General features: G+C 35.7%; 4 protein-coding genes across 5 annotated transcripts in view; 2 read left to right on the top strand and 2 right to left on the bottom strand.

Moving 5' to 3' along the window:
- The window catches only part of LOC101243152 (aconitate hydratase, mitochondrial-like), a 7117-nt gene extending 4138 nt beyond the window's left edge, over positions 1–2979 (bottom strand). Inside the window, exons 1-8 of the mRNA XM_009859766.3 lie at positions 2774–2979; positions 2522–2655; positions 2351–2417; positions 2092–2202; positions 1637–1810; positions 976–1186; positions 579–782; positions 137–228 (exon numbers count right to left, since the gene is read on the bottom strand). Of these exons, the coding sequence (XP_009858068.1) occupies positions 137–228; positions 579–782; positions 976–1186; positions 1637–1810; positions 2092–2202; positions 2351–2417; positions 2522–2655; positions 2774–2809 (1029 nt within the window). The 5' untranslated portion in view covers positions 2810–2979. The remainder of the gene's footprint in view (positions 1–136; positions 229–578; positions 783–975; positions 1187–1636; positions 1811–2091; positions 2203–2350; positions 2418–2521; positions 2656–2773) is intronic.
- Positions 2980–3104: 125 nt separating this feature from the next.
- Positions 3105–8949, top strand: LOC100185841 (centrosomal protein of 72 kDa-like). The gene is made up of 15 exons (XM_002131817.4): positions 3105–3529; positions 3686–3813; positions 3965–4157; positions 4392–4450; positions 4640–4757; positions 4944–5060; positions 5658–5727; positions 6024–6115; positions 6230–6342; positions 6842–6974; positions 7194–7261; positions 7329–7460; positions 7612–7713; positions 7969–8111; positions 8400–8949. Exons 1-15 carry the CDS (start codon positions 3466–3468, stop codon positions 8554–8556), a joined length of 1689 nt encoding a protein of 562 aa, XP_002131853.1. The 5' UTR covers positions 3105–3465; the 3' UTR covers positions 8557–8949.
- Positions 8950–11159: 2210 nt separating this feature from the next.
- LOC100177233 (myosin light chain kinase 3-like) lies at positions 11160–16787 on the bottom strand. Of its 2 annotated transcripts, XM_009859765.3 has the most exons (16): positions 16502–16785; positions 15982–16078; positions 15666–15896; positions 15053–15508; positions 14676–14790; positions 14495–14613; positions 14218–14317; positions 13973–14066; positions 13814–13894; positions 13570–13679; positions 13212–13353; positions 12935–13005; positions 12702–12830; positions 12264–12416; positions 11744–11870; positions 11160–11552 (listed from the first exon to the last, which is right to left on the bottom strand). In XM_009859765.3, the coding sequence occupies exons 1-16, from the start codon at positions 16730–16732 to the stop codon at positions 11463–11465; spliced, it is 2346 nt and encodes a 781-aa protein (XP_009858067.2). In that variant the 5' UTR covers positions 16733–16785; the 3' UTR covers positions 11160–11462. The 2 variants fall into 2 exon arrangements, with proteins under 2 accessions (XP_009858067.2, XP_018666918.1); XM_018811373.2 differs by lacking the exon at positions 12702–12830 and having other exon boundaries at positions 16502–16787.
- A 3306-nt stretch (positions 16788–20093) lies between these two features.
- LOC100183471 (cubilin-like) lies at positions 20094–23932 on the top strand. Its single transcript, XM_026833722.1, has 7 exons — positions 20094–20308; positions 20535–20895; positions 21183–21500; positions 21685–21916; positions 22035–22123; positions 22197–22302; positions 23015–23932. The coding sequence occupies exons 1-7, from the start codon at positions 20240–20242 to the stop codon at positions 23160–23162; spliced, it is 1323 nt and encodes a 440-aa protein (XP_026689523.1). The 5' UTR covers positions 20094–20239; the 3' UTR covers positions 23163–23932.
- Positions 23933–24245: the final 313 nt, after the last annotated feature.

Genomic DNA, 24245 nt, shown 5'->3' with positions numbered 1-24245 from the left:
GAAACTGGTAGGCGCGTTATTTGTTTCTCATTCAGTAAAATAAATTGGCAGTTAGACATATGCAACTCTATTTAATTGTTACAACAAATTACTGCATTTTTTTCAATTTAAAGAATCCGTGTTAAAGAAAACCAACCTCATCCAGGTTGATCTTGATGAGACGATCATAATGAGCTCCTTCATCAGGAACGAGATGCTCTTGCATAGAGGTTGCAGCATCCGCAACATCTGAAAGATATAGGAAAATTTACCTTAAGTGTTATTTATTTCATGAATTGTGTCATGCAGGAATGTAACTATAACCATATGCTTTTTAAAAACAACTTCAAATTAATCCAGATAGAAAATAACATGATTTTTACACCTGGCAACACTGCGATTCACAAAACATGTTGTCTTGTGCAGCCTTCTTTGCTGTTTAACTGCAAGCTAAGTGTTCTGTGTGGTTTTAATTATCAACACATTTGAATACACCAAAACATTCTTCTTCATGTTGTCTTAGCGCTAAGCTCCTTATAGAAACAGGGCTTTTACAATTTCAGCGTATCCCTTAATTACAATTAAAAACAAATCCTTACCTTGTCTGTTTGTTGCAATAAGATAATCCTTCATCCTTTTATTATATGGGAAGACCGATGTTGTGGCACCAATCTCCGCACCCATGTTACAGATGGTTCCCATACCAGTACAACTGATGGAATCCACACCTGGACCATGGTATTCAACAATGGCACCAGTGCCTCCCTTCACAGTGAGGATGTCTGCTACTTTCAGAATTACATCTGGCAAACACAAATTCATTTAACCATAAAGCAAGTATAGTAACACTAGCATTCAGTTGAATGTTTTATTAGTGTGTTTTAAAATTAATCATATTGTCAGAAAAAATGATCTTTCAAACTTTTTTGCTAATTCTGTGCAAAAACTGCTATGTAACCTGAACATTGGTTTTTCCACAAATTTAGAACACATTACCTTTAGGAGAAGCCCAGCCTGACAGTTTACCAGTCAATTCAACACCAATGACTTGCGGACATTTAAGTTCCCATGGAATATCTGCCATCACATCCACAGCATCTGCACCACCAACACCGATGCACAAACCACCCAAACCTCCTCCATTTGGTGTGTGGCTGTCTGTGCCAATTAACAGGACACCAGGGAAGGCATAGTTCTCAAGGATGATCTAAAAATGACATTTTAAGGTAAACCATAGAGGTAGCCAGAAATTTTTTGGCTCCAATCCCAGGTCCAAAGACCTTACACCCATATAGAAAGAATTGCTAGGGAAAGCAGTTTTTAAGGATGATCACAAAAAATGTAAGATTTTTGAGTATGCAGTGTGCGTTTCTCAATACATGAACTTATTTTAACTGTATTAAGTCCACACCTGTGAGAAACTATATTAATGTAAGCTACTTCTTCACATACATTATGTATGATTGGCCTAAAGTTAACATACACTTCCCAAGCATGTAACTTAAGCACTGTAGCAAAATATAAAACTTACAAGATTTTTTTTATTCAAACAAAAGGATTTCTACCCTTTTATATCGAAACTGAAATATCGGTTATATTACACAGAAACTGAAATATCGGTTATATTATTGTAATAACGAACATAAAGCACACTAACCTGATGAATAATACCAGATCCAGGCTTCCAGAATCCCACACCATACTTTGCACCAGCAGTTTGCAGGAAGTCATAAACCTCTGCGTTGATGTCTTTTGCTCTCGCTAAATCTTTATCACCACCAATTTGAGCTTGGATGAGATGATCACAATGTATGGTGGATGGAACAGCAACCTAATAATGTATATACAACTTATTAACAATTAGTGGCCATAGATACTAGAAGATTTTCAGCTTTAATTTTATGAAGTAATTTGTTTTGGAAATTAAAAAAGCTGTATTACAGAATGAAAAAAAACATTTTTTGAATATATATGTATTTTCATATTGTAGCCTATTCATTTAATATCATTGACATTTTAAAATTGATAATGCATTTAATTTAAATCAGTCATACAGAAGCCATACACATTAGAGTTATTATTGGGACCAGTAACATTAACAATTAGACGTACCTTTGGTAGTCCACTGCTGATAAATTGCAGCATTGCCATTTGTGCGGTAGCATCTTGCATGGCAACGCGATCGGGTCTCAATCGTAAATAAGATTCTCCACGCACAATATCCTGTAGAAGAAAACGTAAAATTAGTTATTAAAATCTTAAACTGTGTAGAGTTTGATATTTTATTGGTATCAACGTCTACATAAATGTACTTTTTTTACAAAGGATATCTTCTATAGGAAATCCCTAGTATTTACAAAGCTTCTTTTACCTGTTCAAGTGGATTATCAAGATGTCCATATAAAATTTTCTCACTGAGCGTCAATGGTCGCTTTAATCTGAAAATACAAATTTTAAAATGTAAACAAGATACACTCGTGCTGACTGTCTATACACATAAAACGCCAAAAAAATTTGCAGATTATTTTTTTTAATTTCTCACCGATTCTTCACTACACCAATGTTTTCTTCTATTTTGTTGTAATTAATTGTTTTGTCTGGTTCCAGGCGGCTCATAGCAACAGATGGATGAGCACGTACCAACATGGACGTATGAAAAGAACGCGAGCATGTTGCCTGTAAATACAATTACATTAATGTTAACACCCAACGGTATATGTTACATTGCTACCGTTTACATTTTTCGTCTACAGATAATCCTAAACACATGTTATGCAAAAGTTCCATAACTTACCCTTGGGAGCGATATCAATCTCGTAATTGATGCCATTTTGTTCACTGACAAAGATGACCCAAAATAAACGGAACAGAAAACACGAAATAAATTTTCCTACCTAACGGATGTGGTAAAAAGAAAACTGATAACACGGTCAGACAAAGTGTGCAAACTATATAACCTAACGACCTTTGAAGGACACACAATTTTGCAACTTATGTTGTAAACGCGCTGTGTACATAGAAGTTTTCAATTTTACTCAGGTGTGACGAGTTTGACGTCATAAATGCCACTTGTTATTTTGTTCGATAAAAACTTTTCGACAACTTTCATTTTAAAATCAAAATTTCGAACGTGACAATGTTGTAGTGACATTAACGCTCTTTCGGAGCCAAAATCTTACTTAATCCCACTTAATTGATTGATTACTTTAATAAGTCAACAGTGAATAAACTGTGTACAATCACTTTTTTCAATATTGAGTGTTATAATAGAGTCCACACGTGTAAACTTCAATAAACTAAGATTTAAAACGTATTTGTCTTATTGTACCAACGTTAGATCGAACCCACTTTCAATAATCGTTGGGTTCCGCATGAGCGGTGTTTTGGTTTCTAACAACGCGCTAAATCCGAAAAAGGTTAACTGATTCTGGACTTGATTTCGTTAAGAAAAGCGTTTGCGATTAACGAAAGTAATATACAGAAATAATGGAGTTAGAAATAACAGAAGATTGGATCAAAGAACGAATAAAACTAGATCATGATAATCTAGGTGAGACTTTCCCTAATCTACTGTTTGCAAAAGTAACGTTAACAACAACAAAAAATAAACACAAAGTTTTAGTAAAGCGGCAATCCGTTGATAAAACTTTACACACACATTATGTCTACTTTTCATTTATTTTCATTTATCTTTCTTTGTTATTAGATGATGTCAAATCACTTGCTCTTCCTGGGACGTATCACGAAAAGATCACACGTCTTGGATTTTCGCTCCAAAACTTCACAAGAATTCAGCATCTGGATTTGTCAAAGAACAACCTTATTACATTAAAGGTGTGTGATGTATGCGATGGAATATATATATATATTAAAGTGTGTGTGTTATATCAAAGTGTCTAAATCTTGTATAAACATACTATTAGAAACATTTAAACTTACAGTATAAATGATAGTCTTTTACTGGATGATTCTCATTTTGAATCAGGGCATTGAGCATCTTTCTGTGTTGGAACAATTGAACCTTTATTACAACAAAATCAATGACCTAAAGGAAATCTTTAGACTTCGAAAAAATCAAAACCTGAGAGACATTGACCTCAGATTGAACCCTGTTACTGGAAATGAACCTGATTACAGATTGTTCATTGCTCACATGCTGCCACTTTTACGTAGATTAGGTAACTTTGGTTTTAATTTTTAAATGTGTAGCAGTTGACTGTGCTTTGGACACAAATTTAATGACATATTTTATACAAATTTACTGATTTTGAGCACAAATGTAATGGCTAATAAGTTTATGGACTAATTGTCCTTTGTGTTTAATCTGATATTTGCCAATACCTTTTTGTTAATATTATTTATTTCATATATTTACTTTAGTTATATAGTTTACGAAGATTTTTGTTAACCAGATGATCGGCCAGTAAGAGACAGCGAACGCAGAGCAGCAATGATGCATTTTGCTAATGAGGTAAAATCATTTATGTGCAACTAATAACTTCTAAAAAAACATACTACATTATCATTCGCTGTCAGCTGTTACTAACTCCTAACCTATTACATATTGCCTATTTTTGTCACCCCTATTTTGCTATGATGTCATGTGTAAATTCTACACTAGTACTGTTTCTTGTGTTTATTATATTGATAATGTTTACAGGGAGAGGGAATGTTTGGTGATGACTCTATAGCCCCACCAAGTGAAACTAAGTCCGAAAAGCAGAAATCAAGACAACCTCGAGTGGAATATGTGAAGAATCTTGTTAAGAAACCAACAGGTTTTCTAATTTAACTTAATTAGTTTATAAAACTTCTGTTGTAAATTACCAAAAAAAAATTTAATCTTAGATTAGTTTTTTTAATGGGTATTTAACTATTTATATCAAACGTCTTTATTTTTGCAATGTAGCATTAAACTGTATGAAATCAGAATTTTTTTAAATTTCCATGTTTAATATTTTCAGTAATAGATGGAGAAGACACAGTTACTGATGTGATAGATTTTGTAGATAAAGGATTTACAAATCAACCAACATCTAATAAAAACAAGAAACCTACAACACAAATGCATACAAAAGACGGTAAGACTAAATTGAAATAATTTAGTATTATTTTTGGAATTACTTAAATATAAATGGATCAAATTGTTGGAGAATTCAGTTTAATTTATTGGTAATAGTTTGTACATGTTTTATGTAGCATATATTATATACGGCATTTTATACATTCTCTTGTTAATTTTAAATCTTGTTATCTTGAAATTGTGCTGAATAATTTATCTTTGAATATTCCATTTGTTTTGTGGCCTGTGAAGTCTACGTGTTTTCTTTTGTTAAGAGAACAATGGCTTTTATGTGAATGAATGAAGGAGCTTATATCCAAACATCAACAAACTTACTATTCCGTTAAAATTCAATTTTGATACTCCCATTTCTATACTTGTGTCTACACCACAGCCAGAGTTGCTCTGTTGACTATTTAATTATCAAATTATCTTGAACAAAAACGTTTTAATTTGGTCACAGGCTGTTATCAATTACATGGGAAAAAACAAAGGTTATAGAAAGTTGCTTGTCAACAAGGTTTGTTTGAATTGTAGAGTAGAAAGAGTTAGGATCAAATAACTTATTCTGGTTTGAGTGTTTTCGAATGGTGACTAATTAAAGAATTGTTTCCAGAGTTGCTCAAGTTAGTCAGAGAAGAAGAAAAGGTTGTTGGGAGATTCAATAAACCAAAGGATAGAAACAGGTTGGTCTTAATTATGATGTTATTTAAAAGTTATATATTTATATTTTTTAAAAGTTATATTTTTTTTTTAAAGTTATATTTTAATATATGTTTTTGTGAAAGACAGTTTGAAGATAAGTTGTGTTTATTCCCTAAATGTGTGGTGTTTATGTAAGAATAATGAGATAAATATGTTATCTGGTCATGTTTTGAGCAAAGTATACTAATTAAAAGAACAAAAAAAACAACCTAAATTAAATAAAGTAAAAGTACAGTACAAGAGAGTTTTAAAATAATAATAATAATTTTTATTAAAGAATTGAAAGTGAGGAAACAAACTTAAAATTCACAGACGAGGACGAAGCTTATTCTCAGTTTAAAGGAGTTGCTCATTTTACCCCACATCCAGGTGAAATATATGTTTTATATTTATTTTTATATCTAACCAGCATAATAAATACAGTCAACCTCTGCAAGATTACAATATATTCCAGTTAAATAAATATGAAATGAAACTCTATAGGTTCAGATGACCTTCCACCTACAGTGAACCAAGAAACTGCATCAACGATTACAAATATGAGCTCTAGTAACGATTTCCAAGAGTTGCCTGAAGGAAAACGACTTAGTTTTGGAGTATGTGGTTTATAGTATGTTTGCCATGGTAGATAGCAGTTGTTAAAACACGATAAGAATGTATGCTTGAATCATAGTAAGATGTGCTTTAGCAATTGTCGTTAGATAATAACAGTTTTTCATTTTGTGTATTTTTATCATGAAATATGTTGTCAAATTGACCATTTTTTTGCATTCAAATTAAAACTTTGTAATTAATTTGGCAGCTCACTTACAAGCCACCAATTACTATGTACATAATTGAAAAATTGAGTTTATACACAGTGTATACCACATATTTCTTGCTATTAGCATAGGAACCAGAATAGGCTTTTTATACCCGCACATGCCCACAAAAGTAAATTTTGTATGGCCATTCCAAATAGGCCAGTGTAAATACCATCACATGCTGAAACTTGCCCATAAAATAGAGTTTCCTAGCACTTTAAACTTTTATAAATTTTGAATTTATAAATTAAACACCGGAGTTCTTATTAAAGTTTAATGATTTCATTATCAGGAGTCAACAACCACTCAAGAGGTTTCTCGGAGAAAGAACTTGACTCAAATAAAACTTGTTGAATCGATTCTCGATTTAGTTGACAGATATTGGAACGGATCCAAATCCTTGCATTACCATCAAAAGTTTCAAAGTTTGCTAAATTGTTTTGATATATTAATTACATTTAACATAGATCAACAATTAGAAGGGCTATCGGTTTTGTAGTTAAACTGTAAAACGTTGAAGTTGTCAACTTTTATTTGGCTAGAAATTAATATGGATCTTTAATACCCTCATGAAAACACTACCCAATTCTAATTTACTGTTGGAACTTTTAATCTCTTATCTTATTTAAAGCTCCCTTTAACAGGTTTAGTTCAGAAACCACTTGATTGTTATGAGAAAGAACTATTATCTGCACGTGAAGTGCAAATAAAGGTTTGTACAACTTGTTATATTTACAATTCCTGAACAATATAAACTTAATGTTGTATACCTAAAACAGGTTCTGCAAGACAAAATATCAACCCAACAACAAGAAGTAGCCGCGTTACATCAGCAGTTACATGATGTTGCTAAAAAATCTTCTCAAGCCTCGAGCAAGCTTGATGAACTGGCTTCCACAACCAAAGAACTGGTAATTTTTAAGTAAATTTCTTTTAAAACATTCTTTAAAAAAATTACCTTATATTTTTTCTAAAATTTAGTGGTCACTATTTTTTGCCTATATGTATAGTCATACAGAAGAAAATAATATTTTTATTTATTTATCTCATAATACTCAACAGGAAGCCACAAAACACAGACTGCATGCAACAAATAGCGATAATAAATTACTTCGAACCAAGGTTCTTGAAATGGAGTCGATGGTTAAACAAGAAAAGCAAAAGGTGAGTATTCAATTATAATTGGTACAAAATTAAAATTAAACAAACGGTTTTATTTTAACCTAACTTTAAAAGCTTATCATTTAAAGCTTAAATGTGTGGGTTTAAATACTTATAATAAAAAACCACTACAAAACGTTACTCGTACATGTAATTAAGTTTATCGATTTAACCAAATCTGTACTTTTGTTTTAACTGAGTAAAGTAAAATTTATGCAGTTACATTCATTATCAAAGTTTTTAATTTTTTCCACTTAGCCAAATGTTGGGCAGTCCGAACGTATTGTCGAGCTGGAAAATGAGCGAAAAGATTTAATTCAGCAAGTGGCGAGCATGAAACGAAACGCTGAACAATTTGAGAGATTAAACCAACTCACAGAAATGTTACAAGATAGCCATCGGTTTGATTTTCATTTAAAAATATTTTCTTGATCCTGCAAATAATTTGGACAACCTATTGGTGACCACTGGGTTGGAGCAATTGCCGATAAGTGTGTTGCCCAAGGACACATACGCCAACAGTGGTTATCAGTGGAGAGCCTTGAACCCATTACCTCTAGGTTACAACTTATAGGCAGTCTCGCTAACCACTTTGCCACAGTGCCGGATAATAAAGACACGTTTTTTTTTAATGGTAATATCGGTTTAATATGTTTTTATTAATCTAACATGTTATGTTGGATCCTTAGCTCACTAGTGACAACTAACGAGCACCTGCTGGCGGAGCTTGATGACAGTAGAGGGCGCCATCAAAGCGAAATCGAGCAGTTGAAATGGAGCTATGATCAATTACGTTCAACTACGAAACTAACCAACGGTCATCTGACCTCCAACGGCGAGTTCTGATTGGTCGAAAGAGTTTTACATCATTTTGAAATAATTTTTTTTCTGCTGCTTTTTGAGCATTATAATTTAAGTAATTTTGGAATCAGTATTCAGTCTTGTATAGCTCGCTACATAACCGCGTGTTTAGCGTAGTTCGTTTTTGTATTTCCTGTAATTTCAAATCGCTTTGTAATAATCATCATTGTGACGTTTTTGATTTTTTGTGACTGCGCTTTGTATAGCTACGTCATATTTTGGAAATAATATTGCATTGTATGACGTCATTGCTTATGAAAAAAATGGAAAAATGCGTTTCACCACATCTAGGTATTGTGTGCAGCCACTACAGATCACATTGTATTACACAAAGATGTTGCTACACCACGCAAACATGATTTGTGGTTGAATTTTAAACCAGAAATTGTGGAAGGTTTAGTTCAAAACAATTTAGCGCAGCCGGAGTTGCTGTTCCGGTAAATGTATTTTTGAGCTTCCGGGACGCAGGTCATCTGAAATCTTACCCTGTATGTTTTTTCCGGATGGTTCAACCAGGAAGATCTTGTGATCCAAGCGGATATTACGCCACTCCTGTTCAACAGGTAGCATAAACGTTGCAACGTCAGTGGGCTGTTCAAAAACGACAAATTTGTAACTCTTGGCATCGATTGTGTTTAATTGTTTCGAGTCAGATTCCAGTTTCCGATTCAAAAATTTGCATTTACCAGTGCTATAATTGTGTACAGATTTTAACAACAACTATTTCCAAGAATTCTATGGTAAATATATATTGCGCAGTAGTGCTTCTGTTATAGCGACATCCGGCTTTACCAGAGTGTCAATAAAAGCAAGAAACGCCGCAGTACTTTCCAAGTTTCCCAGTGGTTGCAAGCATAAGCTATATAGGCCACACATATATTGAATGGAGCCGCTGGAGGTTAAGCAAAGCAGCGTCCAAGTATTTTTAATCTATTTGCTTATACTGTTCTAATGTGACGTCGCGTTGGTCTATTCAGAAAACCGGAAACAATCACGATGTGACGACAGAGCAGCGGTGCTGTTACATTACAACATTGTTTTATTGACATCATTTTAATGCGGAGGCGTCCTCCAGACAGTGTAATTTGCAACACGACAGACAAGGGAACGTGTTACATTAATTTCGTGTATGTAAATATAGGACGAGACAGTACGGCCTAAGAGGGTATAAATTACTCGGTTTAAAAGGTTTTATACTTCTAAATTTTAGGAATTTAACTGGGTTTAAGTATAGAACACAGGTTTTTGGATAATAAGGAAAAAATGTCGAATGGAAGTTCCAACGACTCAGCTAAGACAACGATGTCGGATGACAATTTGGATTTTTATCATCACCCTGTAACTGCCCATGTAGCGCTCGGATTTTTAATCCTCTGCAGTACTTATCTCTTGGTTGCTACCGTATATTACCAAAAAAGACATGCGAAAAGAAAATGCTGTTCCAATGCACTGTTTATTGCTGCCAGTGTTATTCTGCTGATAGAAAGCGCTTGGTTTGAAACAGAAGTTTTACAAACAAGCTCAACCTCGCTGTTCTGCACAGCTTACTACGCCATTAACGCAACATCGGCTACTTTAATACGGACACTGGTGTACGGTGTGTTGTGGCTGAGACAAAAAGAGCTGTACCGAAACACAGTGACACATCTGCACAACAAATGTGTGGCAATTATGGGCAAAATTATTTTAGCGGGGATCGTTATATTTGGACTTTTTCAAGTAGTAGTTTTGCTTGTAACTCCGCAAACTGGGACCGAGCATGGATGTGTAACCAGCAAACCTACCCCGGTTGTCAAAATATTAACACCCGTGGTGTTTACTACGTATTCGCTCTTTCAGTTTCTGCTACTGGGCCTTACTCTCTACCCTGTGGTACAACACATGTGTGGAAAAGCCGAACAAAGAAATCAGCGCGTTCTTGAAGCTATAGTGGTCCGGCTAAGCGTTTGCACCTTTGTGTGCGTTTTGTGTGATATATCATTTATGATAGCCACGATAAAGCGAAACCAGTCAATGCCGTACAACTTCATACCCATCGCTTTCGCCTTCAACAGCTTAATTAACTTGTTTGTTTCTTTGTGTTCGTTCGTGGATTACGAATGGCGGCTTTGTCCATTCCGACCGCCAAGAGTAACGAGCACAACTGTGAGCTCCCGAAGTGGGTCAGAACATTTCAGAAGGACACACACTGCTGTGAGCAATACCGATTATACAAAAGCTACAGCAAAGGAAGATAAAAACCACTCAAAACAAGGAATCCCTATATGATCAATATTAGGACCACATGCATGTTGCCAACAATCTAGAAAGATCGTATGAGACAAAACAAATATGATCGTGTATTAAAGCGTCTGGTTCGTGCAAGTAAACACCGACGAACGACTTCAGCATGAGTTTACAACTAACCGTGCTGTTGTTTTTCCAAGAAGCGGCTCAATTTGTGTGACAGATTTGATGCAGTACCAAGAACTCAGGAAACTAAGTTGATCACTGTGTCAGTGACATTAAACAAAACAAACTGATCACTTTGCTTGTTTAACTTTATAGCACCATGAATATACATCACCTGCGTATGCTATACAAAAGTGTTGTGTTTTGCGATTATATTAAACGAATCAAAACAATCGTGTCATCATAAAATTCGGGGCACAATTTATTTCGTAACTGCATGCAAGTACATGATTCTATGTATCTTTCGCATTTGGTTATATTAAATACAATGTTCATAGCAATCTATATGCAATATGTTTTGGAGTCCAACGCTGGCGCCTTTTATTACGAAGAGGTAAACAGCAGTCTCTACAACGCCTTGGTCTCATTCCGAAGCTTTTGTTATTGATGAACAACAGTAAGCTTTTCCTCGATCGTGAATCACCTTTGTTACGTCACCATCAAACTTCCGTCGCGTCGCTTGAGGATTGGTCTGTCGTAACGATTTGCTGTCTCAACCAATTAGCCGCGGTGACAGCTGCAATGCTCGCCTGTTATAGAATTGCAGACCGTTAGTTAATTTCGCGGCTTAATGTCTAATTCCCTGTTAATTAAATTCGCAGAATGGCGTAAGCCCGCGAAGTGAGAAATTGTGGATATTAAAATACAACCAACTGCAGACTAACGGGGTGTGATTATACAAGTGATTATGTAAGTGCTAATTGATTATATAACTTCTCACCTTCCAATGTATTCGCGCCATAAAGTTCTTGAGTTGTTTTTTATTCATCAAGGCCTTTCTGCGTTTGCTTGTCAGAGGTGTCGACAGCCACTTATGACGTAAACACTGTGCTGCACTCAGACGTCCACTGTGAACGTAAAAGGTTGGACGGTGTCACACATGATCATTCAACCCGTCACCACGATGCGTTAACACACATAAATCAAAATTAAAAACATGTGTCTGGCACAGGACAAGCGGTAAATATTTTGCGATTTATCAAGAGATATAGTAAGGTGGGGAAATGGGGAAAGATGGGGCATCTTAAACATACGATATCTAAATATATCGTGTTTTAAACAATTAACAACGGTCTTAGGGGGGCGTGCTGAGGATGCGGTTTTATAATTCATCAAACATTCTATGTATACTAACAATAGGGGAGAAATAGAATAAAAAAGGTGTCCCGTCTCCCCCCATCCTACTATTTGTTATAATTCGGACGTAAAACTCTATTTTTTATATTAGTATATATATCAACCTTTTTTCTTCCACGAGCAATCGAGAAATAAAATCTTTCGCATCGGCTGACACGTCATCGAAATGTTCTTCTTCAAACTCCCACGCAATGTCCATGATATTTTCCATCGTTTCTCCATCAGTGTCGCCAAGGAAGGGGGAAATACCGCTTAGTCTGTAACATTTTCCATGAGATGAGTTAAAAGGTTTCATGGTTTATAACTTGTACTGTGTAAATTTTGCTCAAATGTTACAAAAATAGTTTAGATTACCGCAGGTTCTTAAATTTAATACATGCGGTAAACAGGAGTTTTAATTAAAAATCGGACACTCTGTAGTCGTTTTTTTGTGAACTTTAATATGACAATTGTCATTCATAAAACTTCGTGACAAAATTTTGCAGGCGTTGCTACACGAGACGTGAAATTAAATTAACCATAGATATGATGTATATACGTACAAAATATAACAGATTACACCGACACTCCACATATCGGTTGCTGAGCTCACAGATTCATAGTTAAGTATCTCAGGCGCCATAAACTCAGGGGTTCCCCACTGTACCATCAACTTTTGCCGTGGATTGTATCTGCAAGGCCAACGTTTAATTTTTTTCGTTTAAGAAAATTATACCCGCCTAATAAAAGCCAAGGCTGCGTGTATTTAGGCCAAGTTTTTTTAGCTTATACTTACTTTCTGGCTAGTCCAAAGTCAATGATTTTTAAATGATGAGTAGATCGGTCCAAACATAATATATTTTCGGGCTGAAACACAAAAAAGTCTTATTCTATTTATTATTGTACAAAACAGAAAAATATATTCTTTACCAATAGCACCAATACACCACCTAACGGACATTCCGTTTTAATACAATATTTATTTATACCGGAACGTCATGACGAGGCAATAGAATTCTGGACATGCAGAGATTAAGATAAATATAATATTTACAATATTCCATACATTGTACCTTTAAATCCAAATGTAGGATAAGATTTTTATGCAGGTATTGAACCGCTTTCGAAATTTGCCTCATGAATAAAATTGCATCCAGCTCAGTGAGCTGTGATTGGTCCAAAATGACACGCTCGAACAATTCCCCACCGCCCATACTAAAATAAACAACGTTTGCAAATAGTATCAAAATTACATGTCTTTTTTTAACAATCAGCGGTATTTAAGAGTCGTGAGAACACGGTTATATATTTCTGTAAAACTTCTTTGTTTACTACCAAATTAGATAAAAAAAAAACGAAAACATACGTCGTCTTCACTGGATTAAGACGGTATTTTAACAGTTTGGTAAACTTTAGGAGTTGATAACTTACTATTCGATAATTAGGGTCATCTGGTTGTCGTTTTCATAGGCATCATAAAGTTTCACGATATTTTCGTGATCGATTTGGTTCATGATAGCGATCTCTGTCAATACGTCTTCCTAAAGATGAAAAACATATGATTAAATGATGTTTTTTTGCTAATGCAAACATGAACACGTTACATTTGCACTTATAACATATGCACGTTGGCACTTTTGGATAAATATTATCAGTCGCATTGTAAATGTCCCACCTTTCCAACAGGTTCCTGTTCCGTACGTTTCGTTTTAAGATGTAGTTTTGCTTTTTTGAGTGAGTTCGCTTTGCTCAAGCTCTGTCGTTATAAAAACATATAGATTACATTAAAAAGATATTTTCTAATAAGTAGTTTCAGGTAAGAAACTTTCCTTACCGTTTTTATTTGCTTCTTACATTGAAAGCACTTCGCTGCGAGTTGCATTCCTGTTTTCTTTTCAACACATCGGTATACCCGACCAAATCGACCGCTATAATTTATAATAACAAAATAAACTGAGTATCTTTGCTACCTAATGTTGAAGTTATTAGCAAACTTTTAAATCCAAGGCTCCTATATTGGCGCACGCCCGGCGCGTTAGGCATGTTACCCATTTAAAATGAGAACCTTTTATTACTTACCCTCCAATCGGTTCCTTGAGTTCGTAAAAATGCTTATACGTTGAGCTTTTAACATTAACCACTCGATGGTTAAACTTCGGGGCTGGGGGACTTGGCAGTTCTGATAAACAAAAAATACTTGAAAATATAACTTGACCCAACAAGAAAAAATGTTGCAAATTTTCTAAAAACATTGCTTGTTTTCTCTGCACGACGCAAACAAAACAGCCATTAATTCTTACAGTTCGGTATTAATGATGGAACGAATTAAAATACAGTTAGAAGAAAATTGTCTTACTGATTTCAACTTCGTCGTCTTCAGAGTCTGAAACACGCATTGAAGGAATGGTAAGGTGTATTCCACCAGGTGCGCTCTCTGTGCTTGTATTGGAAAACTGCCTCTTAACTTCGAATAACCTTAACGGATTTACCAAAGTAATAATAGTTGTTTTATTAATGACGAAATTAAACAAAATTACCTTCGGTCCGCACATACGTCACCAGCATCACTTTTAGGGGTGTCGGTGCGAAATTCACAGCTTGATGAACAGCGAGGTCGCTCAACATTTTCCATATGTGCCGGTGTCATGTTTTCTATCAAATAACATATTCATTTAGTACTGTGGGGTAAGAGGTAGGACAATTTTTAGCACCAAAATTCAATATAGTTTCTGATCGTATTTTGAAAAATTAACAACACTCTTCCAGAGCCGCGAAGCTACGGTTATTATTCTGTAAATATGTTCTTTGTTTACTGCCAAATGCCAAGAAGATAATAATGTCCCATTTTACCTCACCCTACTTAATTAGTTTTATATCTAGCTAGGTTTTCCATAATCCATTTGCGTATCCTTACCTGCGTTTGTACTTGGTGCTCCTATTGCCTGCTTTTGCTTTACTGTAAGACCTGCATACGACGCCCTTCTGCCTTGTGCAAGAGTATGGTCCGGGCTCAGAGTGAGATTGTTTTTACCATCTGCCTTATCATCCTGGGCGCCACTGTGTAGCTGGGTATCTGCGACGTGTATTTTGACGTCACAATGCGTATCTGTAACTGTACGTGCCTGCTCGGTTTCTGTTATGTTTTCGTCCACAATGACAACTGTGTTGGGTGTCTCCGGAATGCGGTTTTGAGCGGCAGTCTGGTTTATGTCCGATGACTTAGGACTCGAGTCCGATGTTTCGTGATCTCCGCCACTTTCGTTTAACGCATCATGGGATTCGGTGAATGCAGCAGATGCAGCGATGCTAGACTCGCTGTCGACGGTGACTGTTATTTCCAGACCTTTGTTGATCTCATTATCAGATAACGCTGTGAATCAACGTGAAAACAGTCATGATTAACCAACAAACCATGCAAGGTGGAATGTTACTTAAATTTAAGTCTTTAAACTTCCAAATGCAAGCGGTACATTTTGTTAAACAGGAAGTCTAGCAATACGATTATCTTGCTACAAGCTGTCGTTTACCTGATTCGTAAATAACTTCATCCGAAATGTCATCGGTTATCAAATCATCAGCGGAAAACACCCCGCTTTCGCATGACATCTTTTTTGATGGCAAGCCTTTTGATTCTTTCGTTTTGTTGGCTAGAGATCTCTCAGCTTTACGTTTGATATGGCGCTCAGTACGAAGCTTGGAATGTTTGCTTTTCTTTTCCAATCTCACTTTGCTGAAGGCTGTTGCATCATCTTCTGCAGCTATGTAAAAACACAAAATTTAATTTGCTGCAACAAAATTATAGGATCTGTAGGTTAACATTTTCATTTTCACAAAATTCCTTACATTTTGTTTTTGCAGTTTCTTTTTCCGCATCTTCAGCAATTGAGGGAGAACTCTTACATGTGACTAAGTTGCCAACGAATTTTTCGTTACCGGAAATCTATGCATAAAATTAAAGTAAGGTTTTCATTCTTTTTATCGTATGGTAGAAAGCGAGAAATTTGATAGTAAACAAAGAATGTTTACAGTAATATTTTACCATATCCTCAAGACGAAAATAGTTGTTAATTGTTAAATAAAAAAAAACGATTAAGAAATATGAGATATTATTTGCTAATAGTATCGTACTATAATACGAATAAGTAGGATGGGAGGGAAAGAACACCTTTTCGTTCTATTTTTTCGCCTGAGTTGGTAGTAAACAAAGAAAATTCAAAGAATTACACGACCATATCCTTGCGACTATCATAAACCATTCCAATTGTTTAAAACACGATCAGGATATTTGAATATCATGTGCTAAAGGTGCCCCATCTTTCCCCACTGCAGGCTACTCTACATGTTATAATGAATATGTTCATACCGTTGCTAAAGATGGCGAGGAAGATACGGTTGGCATTGAAGGTACAAAGGAAACTTTTCGTTCCTGTTTCTCCTTTGGCAAAAGAAGATTGATGCAAAGTGCAAGATTGTCCAATTTTTCATCCTGCATTGCCAGGTGTTTAGTAATGCCATGTGCATATTCTGTCATCTGAAGCATTGCCTTGCTAAGCTGGGCAATCTCACTTCGCAATTGTTGAATGCTAACTTCCATTTTGAAAACTATTTGTCAGCCTGGTCAAAGAATAATATTATAGTAATGTAAATCTATCTTAGCTACAACGAAGTCCTGTACTTGCACACTGTAATCTTTTTTAGGCAAACTGATAAGGGAATCCATATACGCAAGTACACGCTGCTAAGGAATGCCTTGTATGTGCCGGCATCTGCTGGCTAAATCCTGAGCCTTTATATTGATGATACCGTATTGAGAAATACTACCTCTCCTGGCTTTCGCAAAATCCCCGGTTAATTTATATAGAAAAGTCGTAATAGACTGTTCGTGACGTCGAGTTCGTGCGAATGACGCAAGTATATCTGCCGTATGGACGGATACGACTAAAAGGTGTGGACAGCTGGATATTCCTGACGAGTTCATAACGCCATCTGTTTAGCCAGTCTTCGTATCTATACATTCTTCCTATCCGCGTTTTATTAATAAAACAAATAACTGTAAACTGTTACCGGCAAAGTCAATTTTAAAATACGTTATATGGATTCTAATTCACCAAGACTCCCCTCTACTGATATATTCTCGAATATCAAACTGTCTTGTAAGTTAGAATATATTACTCAAACAAAAGATAAAAAGTTCATTACGAGGTCGATCTCATTTTAAAAGACAAATTGTGAGTTTTTACAATAGTTCCGTGAGGTAAGATGACATATCGTTAGCACATAATGTTTTAATGTTTCCTGATCGTGTTTTGAACAATTAACAACGAACTTTGAAACTCGTTGTAGAAGATAGGCCGTTTTCGCGTCGGGTGACGCTCGAGAGCTGCGCAGTTTGTTTGCCCAATCACTAGAATGAATGAATGTAAGTTGCTTTGTATACTCGTGCGCCCGGCAACAACAGTCGTTACCATGCCGGTGTTCTGTTCACACAACTCGTGCCCGCTTACGAATTACCACGAATGTAACTTTGCGGTTGAACATAAGCTGCCTCATTGTAATAGGACGTGTCACAGAGTGTTTGCTTTGTGGTATGCAGATTTGGCAAAGTTAATAGTTATTTTACGCACTATGCCCAACGAATGTGTAAAAATGTAAAATAAAAACAATATCTACGAATTTTTCAGACTTATGCCGAATTACTGAAATATCGATTTGGATGTTATACATTTATAAGTGACTAGATTTTATACTTTCGCACAAATGAAGCTATACATATTTGCCTACTGTCAAGTATAGGTAGACATCACATGTGTTTGAGTCATGGTAAACAGGAAAGTGCACCAGTCATTTCTGCGAGACCATGACGTTAAACAACACAGAAATACGAAAGAGATTACAATGCAAGCAAACGTTTCATTAAATGCGTTGAAAAGGATGCTCGCATCGTCCCAAATAGATTGACATTAATTCCCATGTGGTGTGCGGGCGTGAGAGCGCTTGCATTGTTGGTCGTATGCACAGATGTTTAATTTAAAAGTGCCATACGTGACCATTGAACACCAAATGTGTATTCGTTCGCGGGTCATTGTGTTTTTAATCATGTATGGTAGTACTACAGCGGGACAAGATGGAACTTTTTAGCACATAGGGTGGGGGGGAGATGGGACACCTTATCATTCTATTTTCTCGTCGTAGTAAACAAAGAAAATTATAAAACCGTATCCTCACGACTCCTATTATCCCTTGTTAATTGTTTAAAACACGATCAGGATGTTTGAATATTATGTGCTAAAATTGTCTATCTTTCCCAACCCTAATATATCACATTTACCAACGCCCTTTAAGAGCCGTGATAACTATAACGCATGTTAAAAATATTTGGTGATAAAAAAATAGCGATTGTAAATTAAGGATATGGTAAAACGATATGGAAATAATTAAAAAAAATAATAAATCTAAAAGTCCAACAGAGCCATTTCAAGCCGAAGCCAAATTAGATTATAACTTGCCCTTCCCCAGGGACGTGAATAGAAGATAGCAACAAGCAACTTAACACTGCAGCATGCTGAGTTCTTCCTGCATTCTCTACATTCTTGGGGGCAACTTAACTTATAGCTATGTTTTTACAACGAGTGAGCACCTTCATGCATGCATTGGTGAGCGTGTGGCCCAAGGCAGGGTAAGATATTTTGAATTCCTAGACCTAGAGTAAGGTTCGACAGAAATTTGATACAGTCATTATTTGTAATTTACGGGATGTTTCCAACCCTTGTGGTTTGTATTAAATGTAATTTGAAACAAATAAAGAAACATATTTCCGACGAATATAAAAGATGTAGAAGGGTAAAAGAAAGTATTAACCGGAAATTAACACACTTATAACACACCACATCTTGTGACAACCAATATATGTGTCGGGGCTGGGCGTTAATTTGTAAAGTTACGTAATTCGTTGTATCTGGTTTCGACTTTACACTATGGCGATACTGTTTAGTGTTTGTTCGTCGCTATGGCACGTGAATATGAGGTGAGCAACACGAGAGTAAGATCAATACCTCCATTGTAAACGAAACATTTTATTTTTTATACCAAGTCAGTCGTTTGGGTAAGGCCTATACCTAGAATTTTTTAAACAGAACGTTATTTTTTTATGGTCAGTCATTTGTTGTTGTTTCGTGTAGCGCCGTTAAAATGATTTCCGGACATTACTCAACAGCAACAAAGCCAAGTTCGTCATCGCCCGCGCCCAGGTTCGTTCAACTTTAAAATAAATAGCGTTACCAGGCAACCTAATGGCTATGTAAGGGTTGACATTTCAATGTGAACGGATAAGTCACTTCGGGTTCACCAGGTGAAGTGAGTGTGTTAAAGGGAGTTGCGCGAAAGTTACTGGCAGTAAAAAGGTTAAACTAATAAGTTCTAACTAGAATAAGGTATTATTTTGTAAAGTGGGATTTTGTAAAGTGAGTCTATACGAAAAACGACAAGTTAAGGAATAAAGTAGATCCAATCACGTCTTATTCAGCGCTGCCTTCGTTTGTTTGAAATCCAAGTCATATGTCATGTGTTGCCCGGGGCATCGGATGTTAATTTTGATCAATAAATCCCTGCATTTTCTCCATTCCACCGCTATGAGTGTACCACATCATGCGCTCGATGAACAATTACGTCATTCTTTAGCTCGCCGCTGATTGGTTGATACGAATATCGCGTGATGCTGAGCCGGTGAATGGGTAGTAAAAATGCGCCGACATCGTGAAAAACTGCGACTGCTATAGCCATGGAAAAGCAACTCGCGAATAAATCGCAAATTGAAACAGTTGGGCGTAGTGTACGCGTCTACGCCCAACAGAAAAACCAAGCTGTGAAGTATAGTCGTGACAGGATGGTTAGGTGCGGATGTGAGTTGAACATCGGCCGTTGTTTATGATACCTAAGTTAACAATGCAACAGTATACAGGTGCCGATAAACTTGACATATTTCGCGTTAACATTTATTTGTTATCTTTTTACAGATAGATAAAGGGAACCCCTGTAAGGTTATTTACCGACAGCAGGGATTTATTGTACAGGTGTGTAGTAAAAGTGTCAATCTTGCCACATAATGTTTGCAATTACATCGACGATTTTGTTTGCCAATTTACTGATTCTACAACAAACATTTGCACAGGAAGTAAGTGTGGTCTTATATGCATTGTTCTTAAGTAATTAAGTAAATATTTACTTTCGCACGTTTTATGTACTCGTGTATGTGATTTAAGACCGATCGTTAGTGATTGATAGTTAGGTTTTCCGTCGTGTGAAACCAAGTTATGTTCTGGTGCTACTCTGTAAACAAAAACTTTAATAATATAGTTACTTTATGGTCCCATTGCTATTTTATGCTATTTGTTTTTCAGCAATGTGGTGGGACTTTAACAGCAAAAGAAGGTGTATTTCAAACACCACACTACCCGCATGAATATGATAGCAACACACATTGTGAATGGTTAATTGAAGTAGGAGCCGACCAAGTTGTTCAGCTCACATTCGCTGAATTCGACTTGGATGACAACTATGAGCGTGACAACTGTCCAACAGATAGAGTTTTAGTTTATGATGGAGACTCCAGTTCTAGCCCTGCACTCACTGGCAGGTTATGCGGACAAGAAACGCCACCAGTAATGACAAGTACTGGACGACACATGAAAATTTCGTTTAAAGCTGGAGAAGATTCATTCGGTGGAAATGGTTTCAAAGCCACCTATAAATCTCTACCAGGTAATAAAAGATTGCAATACTTATAAAATACTGTTTTGTTCACCACTAATTTATCATTCTTAGTTTGGTAATACTATTACAAGTTTTTTAGGCTAAATCCTAAGACCCATGACATGCAATGCTGCTAATAAGATAATCAGACCCCACGAATATAAAATTGAAATAGAATTACCGTTTTTTGTTCTTATATTTTTATAGCAGAACACTACATACTGCTCTTATACTTTCACCTAAACCCTTATATTTGTAGTTCATTTGCGTTTAATTGACAACCATTTAATTTTCAGCTGAAGATCATCAAAGATGCATCCTGAACAGTTGTGGTGCTGACATAACCGATACAAGCTGTATGATCCAATCACCAGGTTACCCATCTGGTTATGCTGCTAACCTTAACTGTACATGGACCATACGTGCACCCCAAGGCGTTGGGAATGTTGTCTTTACTTTCACAGAGGCTGACTTTAAAAGAAAGGTTGATGGCAGGTGTTCTCTCAACAATGTCACCTTATATGATGGATCAAACATTAAAGCTCCGGTTCTTCATGAACCAAGTTGTCATACAGAAGACAACCGGCTTAAAACAACTGTAATTCGCTCTACAGGTGGGGATAAAAAAGTTTGTTTATTTAGTCATCTGTTTTTACTATAATGTGTTGTAAATGCAAATTAGGTTAACTGACTGTGTTTTCTTTTAACTAGCATTTTCAATACGTTTTTACTGAAAGTTCAAAGTTTTTTATTAAGTTACTGTCACCATTTTTGTAACTATCATTCTTTGCTTTTTAGGTCCAGTATTAATCATAAACATGCGCACAAGTGCTGCATCTGACATTAAGCATGGCTTCAATGGAAACTTTGTGATTGAGGGAGGGGTGTCAACAACAACAACAACACCAACACCACTTCCAATGACCAGCACAACAACAACTACTACTACAACTTCCACAACTACCCCTACCACCACCACCACTACCACTACTACTACCATTTCCACAACACTCAAGCAACTTTTGTCAAAGTAAGATAATTTTTTTTTTAACTTTGAAAACCATTTTGAAGATTAAAATTATAACAGCACTGAAATTTTTTTTATTTTTTTTAAAAAATGTATATATATATATTCCTTTTTTTAACAGGAAAACAACTGTTGGAGAAAATGCTAAAGAAAGCACGAGTAATGAACCAACAGAGAACCCCGTTGACAATTCTATTAGTCACAACCCTGGTAAGGAACCCAATACATTATTAAATATATTTGAATAAAGACTAGACTTCTAATTCCTTGTTATGTTTCACAGCTGCTGTCTCAGGACTTGTTATTGGGTGCGTTGTGGCCGTTGCTATTATTGTCTTCGCAATTCTTCTTTTCGTTGCATTTATTCACTGGAAGCGACAAAATCATAGGTAATTTAGTTTTCCATACAATCACTAAACACTTTTGTGGCTTTGGAAGTTCCCATACCCTTTCATTGATTTTTAACAAAATAATGACAAAGCGTCATTTCCGGTACGTTACGAAAACCGCATATCCAGAAACAGTCACATCCCTACTCTAATTGTTGTTTACTGCACTAATAGTGGAGTCTCTTGATGTGTATGAACACATTTGACACCGCATTTCCTTCCGTATGTGCCGTGTGGTCTTAATATTATATTTCAGCTTCAGTGGGCTTATCTACTTTAGTTAAACCAACTATAAAACGCGATACTTAAAATTGTAAATATTGACTGAAATAACATACGCAATAAACTTATTTTGATTAATTATTAGAATAAACTAACTTGTTGTAACCAGCTTCTCTGTTAATTAGTAGCCTTACTGTTTTGAATATTGTTTTTAAACAATATTTTATTTTGGTGTACAATAGTGCATTCTAAAGTATATGCATATTTTATATTTAATGACAAGTTAGTACCTGATATTTCTAACAGGTGGAACATTTTTATAGACCTGGTATTTCTTAACTTTACATAGCAAACAAAATGTTGATTTTAATTAAATTCGCATCAACTATATAAGTTTTTTACATGCAAAAACATTTAATTTTTGTTAAAATTGTTAATAAACATACAGATTTTTGTCGCACTATATTAATCCCACATATTCTCAATACAGATTCAACATCCGACTTCGTGAAGAAGACAATAGAAGCGATGTGAATACTCTCATCTCATCCGTGGACTCCCAGGAGTTTGATTACAAAAACAGAAACAGCAAAATTGTGAAAGTCCACGAAGAGGAAGAGCCAATGTTTCAACTGTAATTTTTGACCATACCACCGCACTTTTGAGAGGTTTTATTCAAAAAATTTTACACAAAATATTTGATATAATATTGCAGTGCTCTCTTTCAACGTAGTGCTTTGACATTGTTGCACAAATTCTCCAGAATGCTCAAGGTTCCTAAACCTTCTTCATCACTACATAGTTCCCACACAAATTATATATCTTTTCCAACCTACTGTGTAATTATTTATTGCTCCCATTTTTGTGTCCATGCTCTGTATTACTTGCTACATAGTTAGGGTGAGTTATACTGCCTTCGCAATAAGCTTGTACATAGTTGCGCCATACGAGACATAGGATTCCTCTTATTTATCTGCATATGGTTACTGCATTATCCGCATATGGTTGACATTGACACATTGTATAATATTATTATTCACCTTTGTACTGGCTGTCTTAACCTCTTTCGCGAACCCTTTTTTAATGCACCTTACACAATTTAGAAATGGCAGTGGTGCCAGTTCCTGAATTTATTAATATTTGCTGGTTGTTGACCCAAAAATGTGGCGAAGCTGGCAACACTGTTCAGTGCAAATTCTTTTCACTGTGAAGCAAAATCAGTTGTGCATTCTAAGATTAACGTTCGCTGCTTCTTACAATGGAATTATATGCTTCTTAGTCTTATTATAGAGTTGATTCTGTGCGTCCCTGATAACGATACCAACAATTAATTGTCGTAATATTGTTTTATTTTTCTCTGCTAATACGGCAAGTTGGTAAACAATAAATCTCCTTTTGGATTATTCAATTTGTTTTCTTGGTATTCTAGTTTAAAAATTGTTTGCCCGTTGCTCTGTGGTTAGCACTTAGCCTCCAGCTGATAGCATATGGGTTGGAAGCTCATTGCTGCTACCATTGTGGGTGTATGTGTTGGTCAGCAAGGCACTTAAAAGCTGTTGCTCCTCAGTGGTCACATGAGTTGTCTAAAAACTTTGAACTATAGGATACATACTAAAAAGATCTTAAAAAAATCACCTAGAAAGTTACATACATGATGCCTTCTAAGCAGGTATAAAGTGTATGAAACAGAACACCCTTATATTACTGAATCATTACCCCGA

This window comes from Ciona intestinalis, chromosome 3 (genome assembly GCF_000224145.3).
Source record: "Ciona intestinalis chromosome 3, KH, whole genome shotgun sequence".
NCBI lineage: Eukaryota > Metazoa > Chordata > Ascidiacea > Phlebobranchia > Cionidae > Ciona > Ciona intestinalis.
The sequence above is the reverse complement of the archived record's forward strand: the minus strand, read 5'-3'. Positions and strand labels throughout refer to the sequence as shown.

What these genes read in the sequence shown, in the direction of transcription:
- LOC100185841 (XM_002131817.4), top strand. Translation starts at nt 3,466, where the DNA reads ATGGAGTTAGAAATAACAGAAGATTGGATCAAAGAACGAATAAAACTA. An exon ending in ACTAGATCATGATAATCTAG is followed by an intron (nt 3,530 to 3,685) that starts GTGAGACTTTCC and finishes CTTTGTTATTAG; the next exon opens with ATGATGTCAAATCACTTGCT. An exon ending in ACAACCTTATTACATTAAAG is followed by an intron (nt 3,814 to 3,964) that starts GTGTGTGATGTA and finishes ATTTTGAATCAG; the next exon opens with GGCATTGAGCATCTTTCTGT.
- LOC100183471 (XM_026833722.1), top strand. Translation starts at nt 20,240, where the DNA reads ATGTTTGCAATTACATCGACGATTTTGTTTGCCAATTTACTGATTCTA. An exon ending in CTCAAGCAACTTTTGTCAAA is followed by an intron (nt 21,917 to 22,034) that starts GTAAGATAATTT and finishes TTTTTTTAACAG; the next exon opens with GAAAACAACTGTTGGAGAAA. An exon ending in TTCTATTAGTCACAACCCTG is followed by an intron (nt 22,124 to 22,196) that starts GTAAGGAACCCA and finishes TATGTTTCACAG; the next exon opens with CTGCTGTCTCAGGACTTGTT.
- LOC100177233 (XM_009859765.3), bottom strand. Translation starts at nt 16,732, where the DNA reads ATGGAAGTTAGCATTCAACAATTGCGAAGTGAGATTGCCCAGCTTAGC. An exon ending in GTAAGAAGCAAATAAAAACG is followed by an intron (nt 13,895 to 13,972) that starts GTAAGGAAAGTT and finishes TTATAACGACAG; the next exon opens with AGCTTGAGCAAAGCGAACTC. An exon ending in TTGCTCGTGGAAGAAAAAAG is followed by an intron (nt 11,871 to 12,263) that starts GTTGATATATAT and finishes TTACGTTCACAG; the next exon opens with TGGACGTCTGAGTGCAGCAC.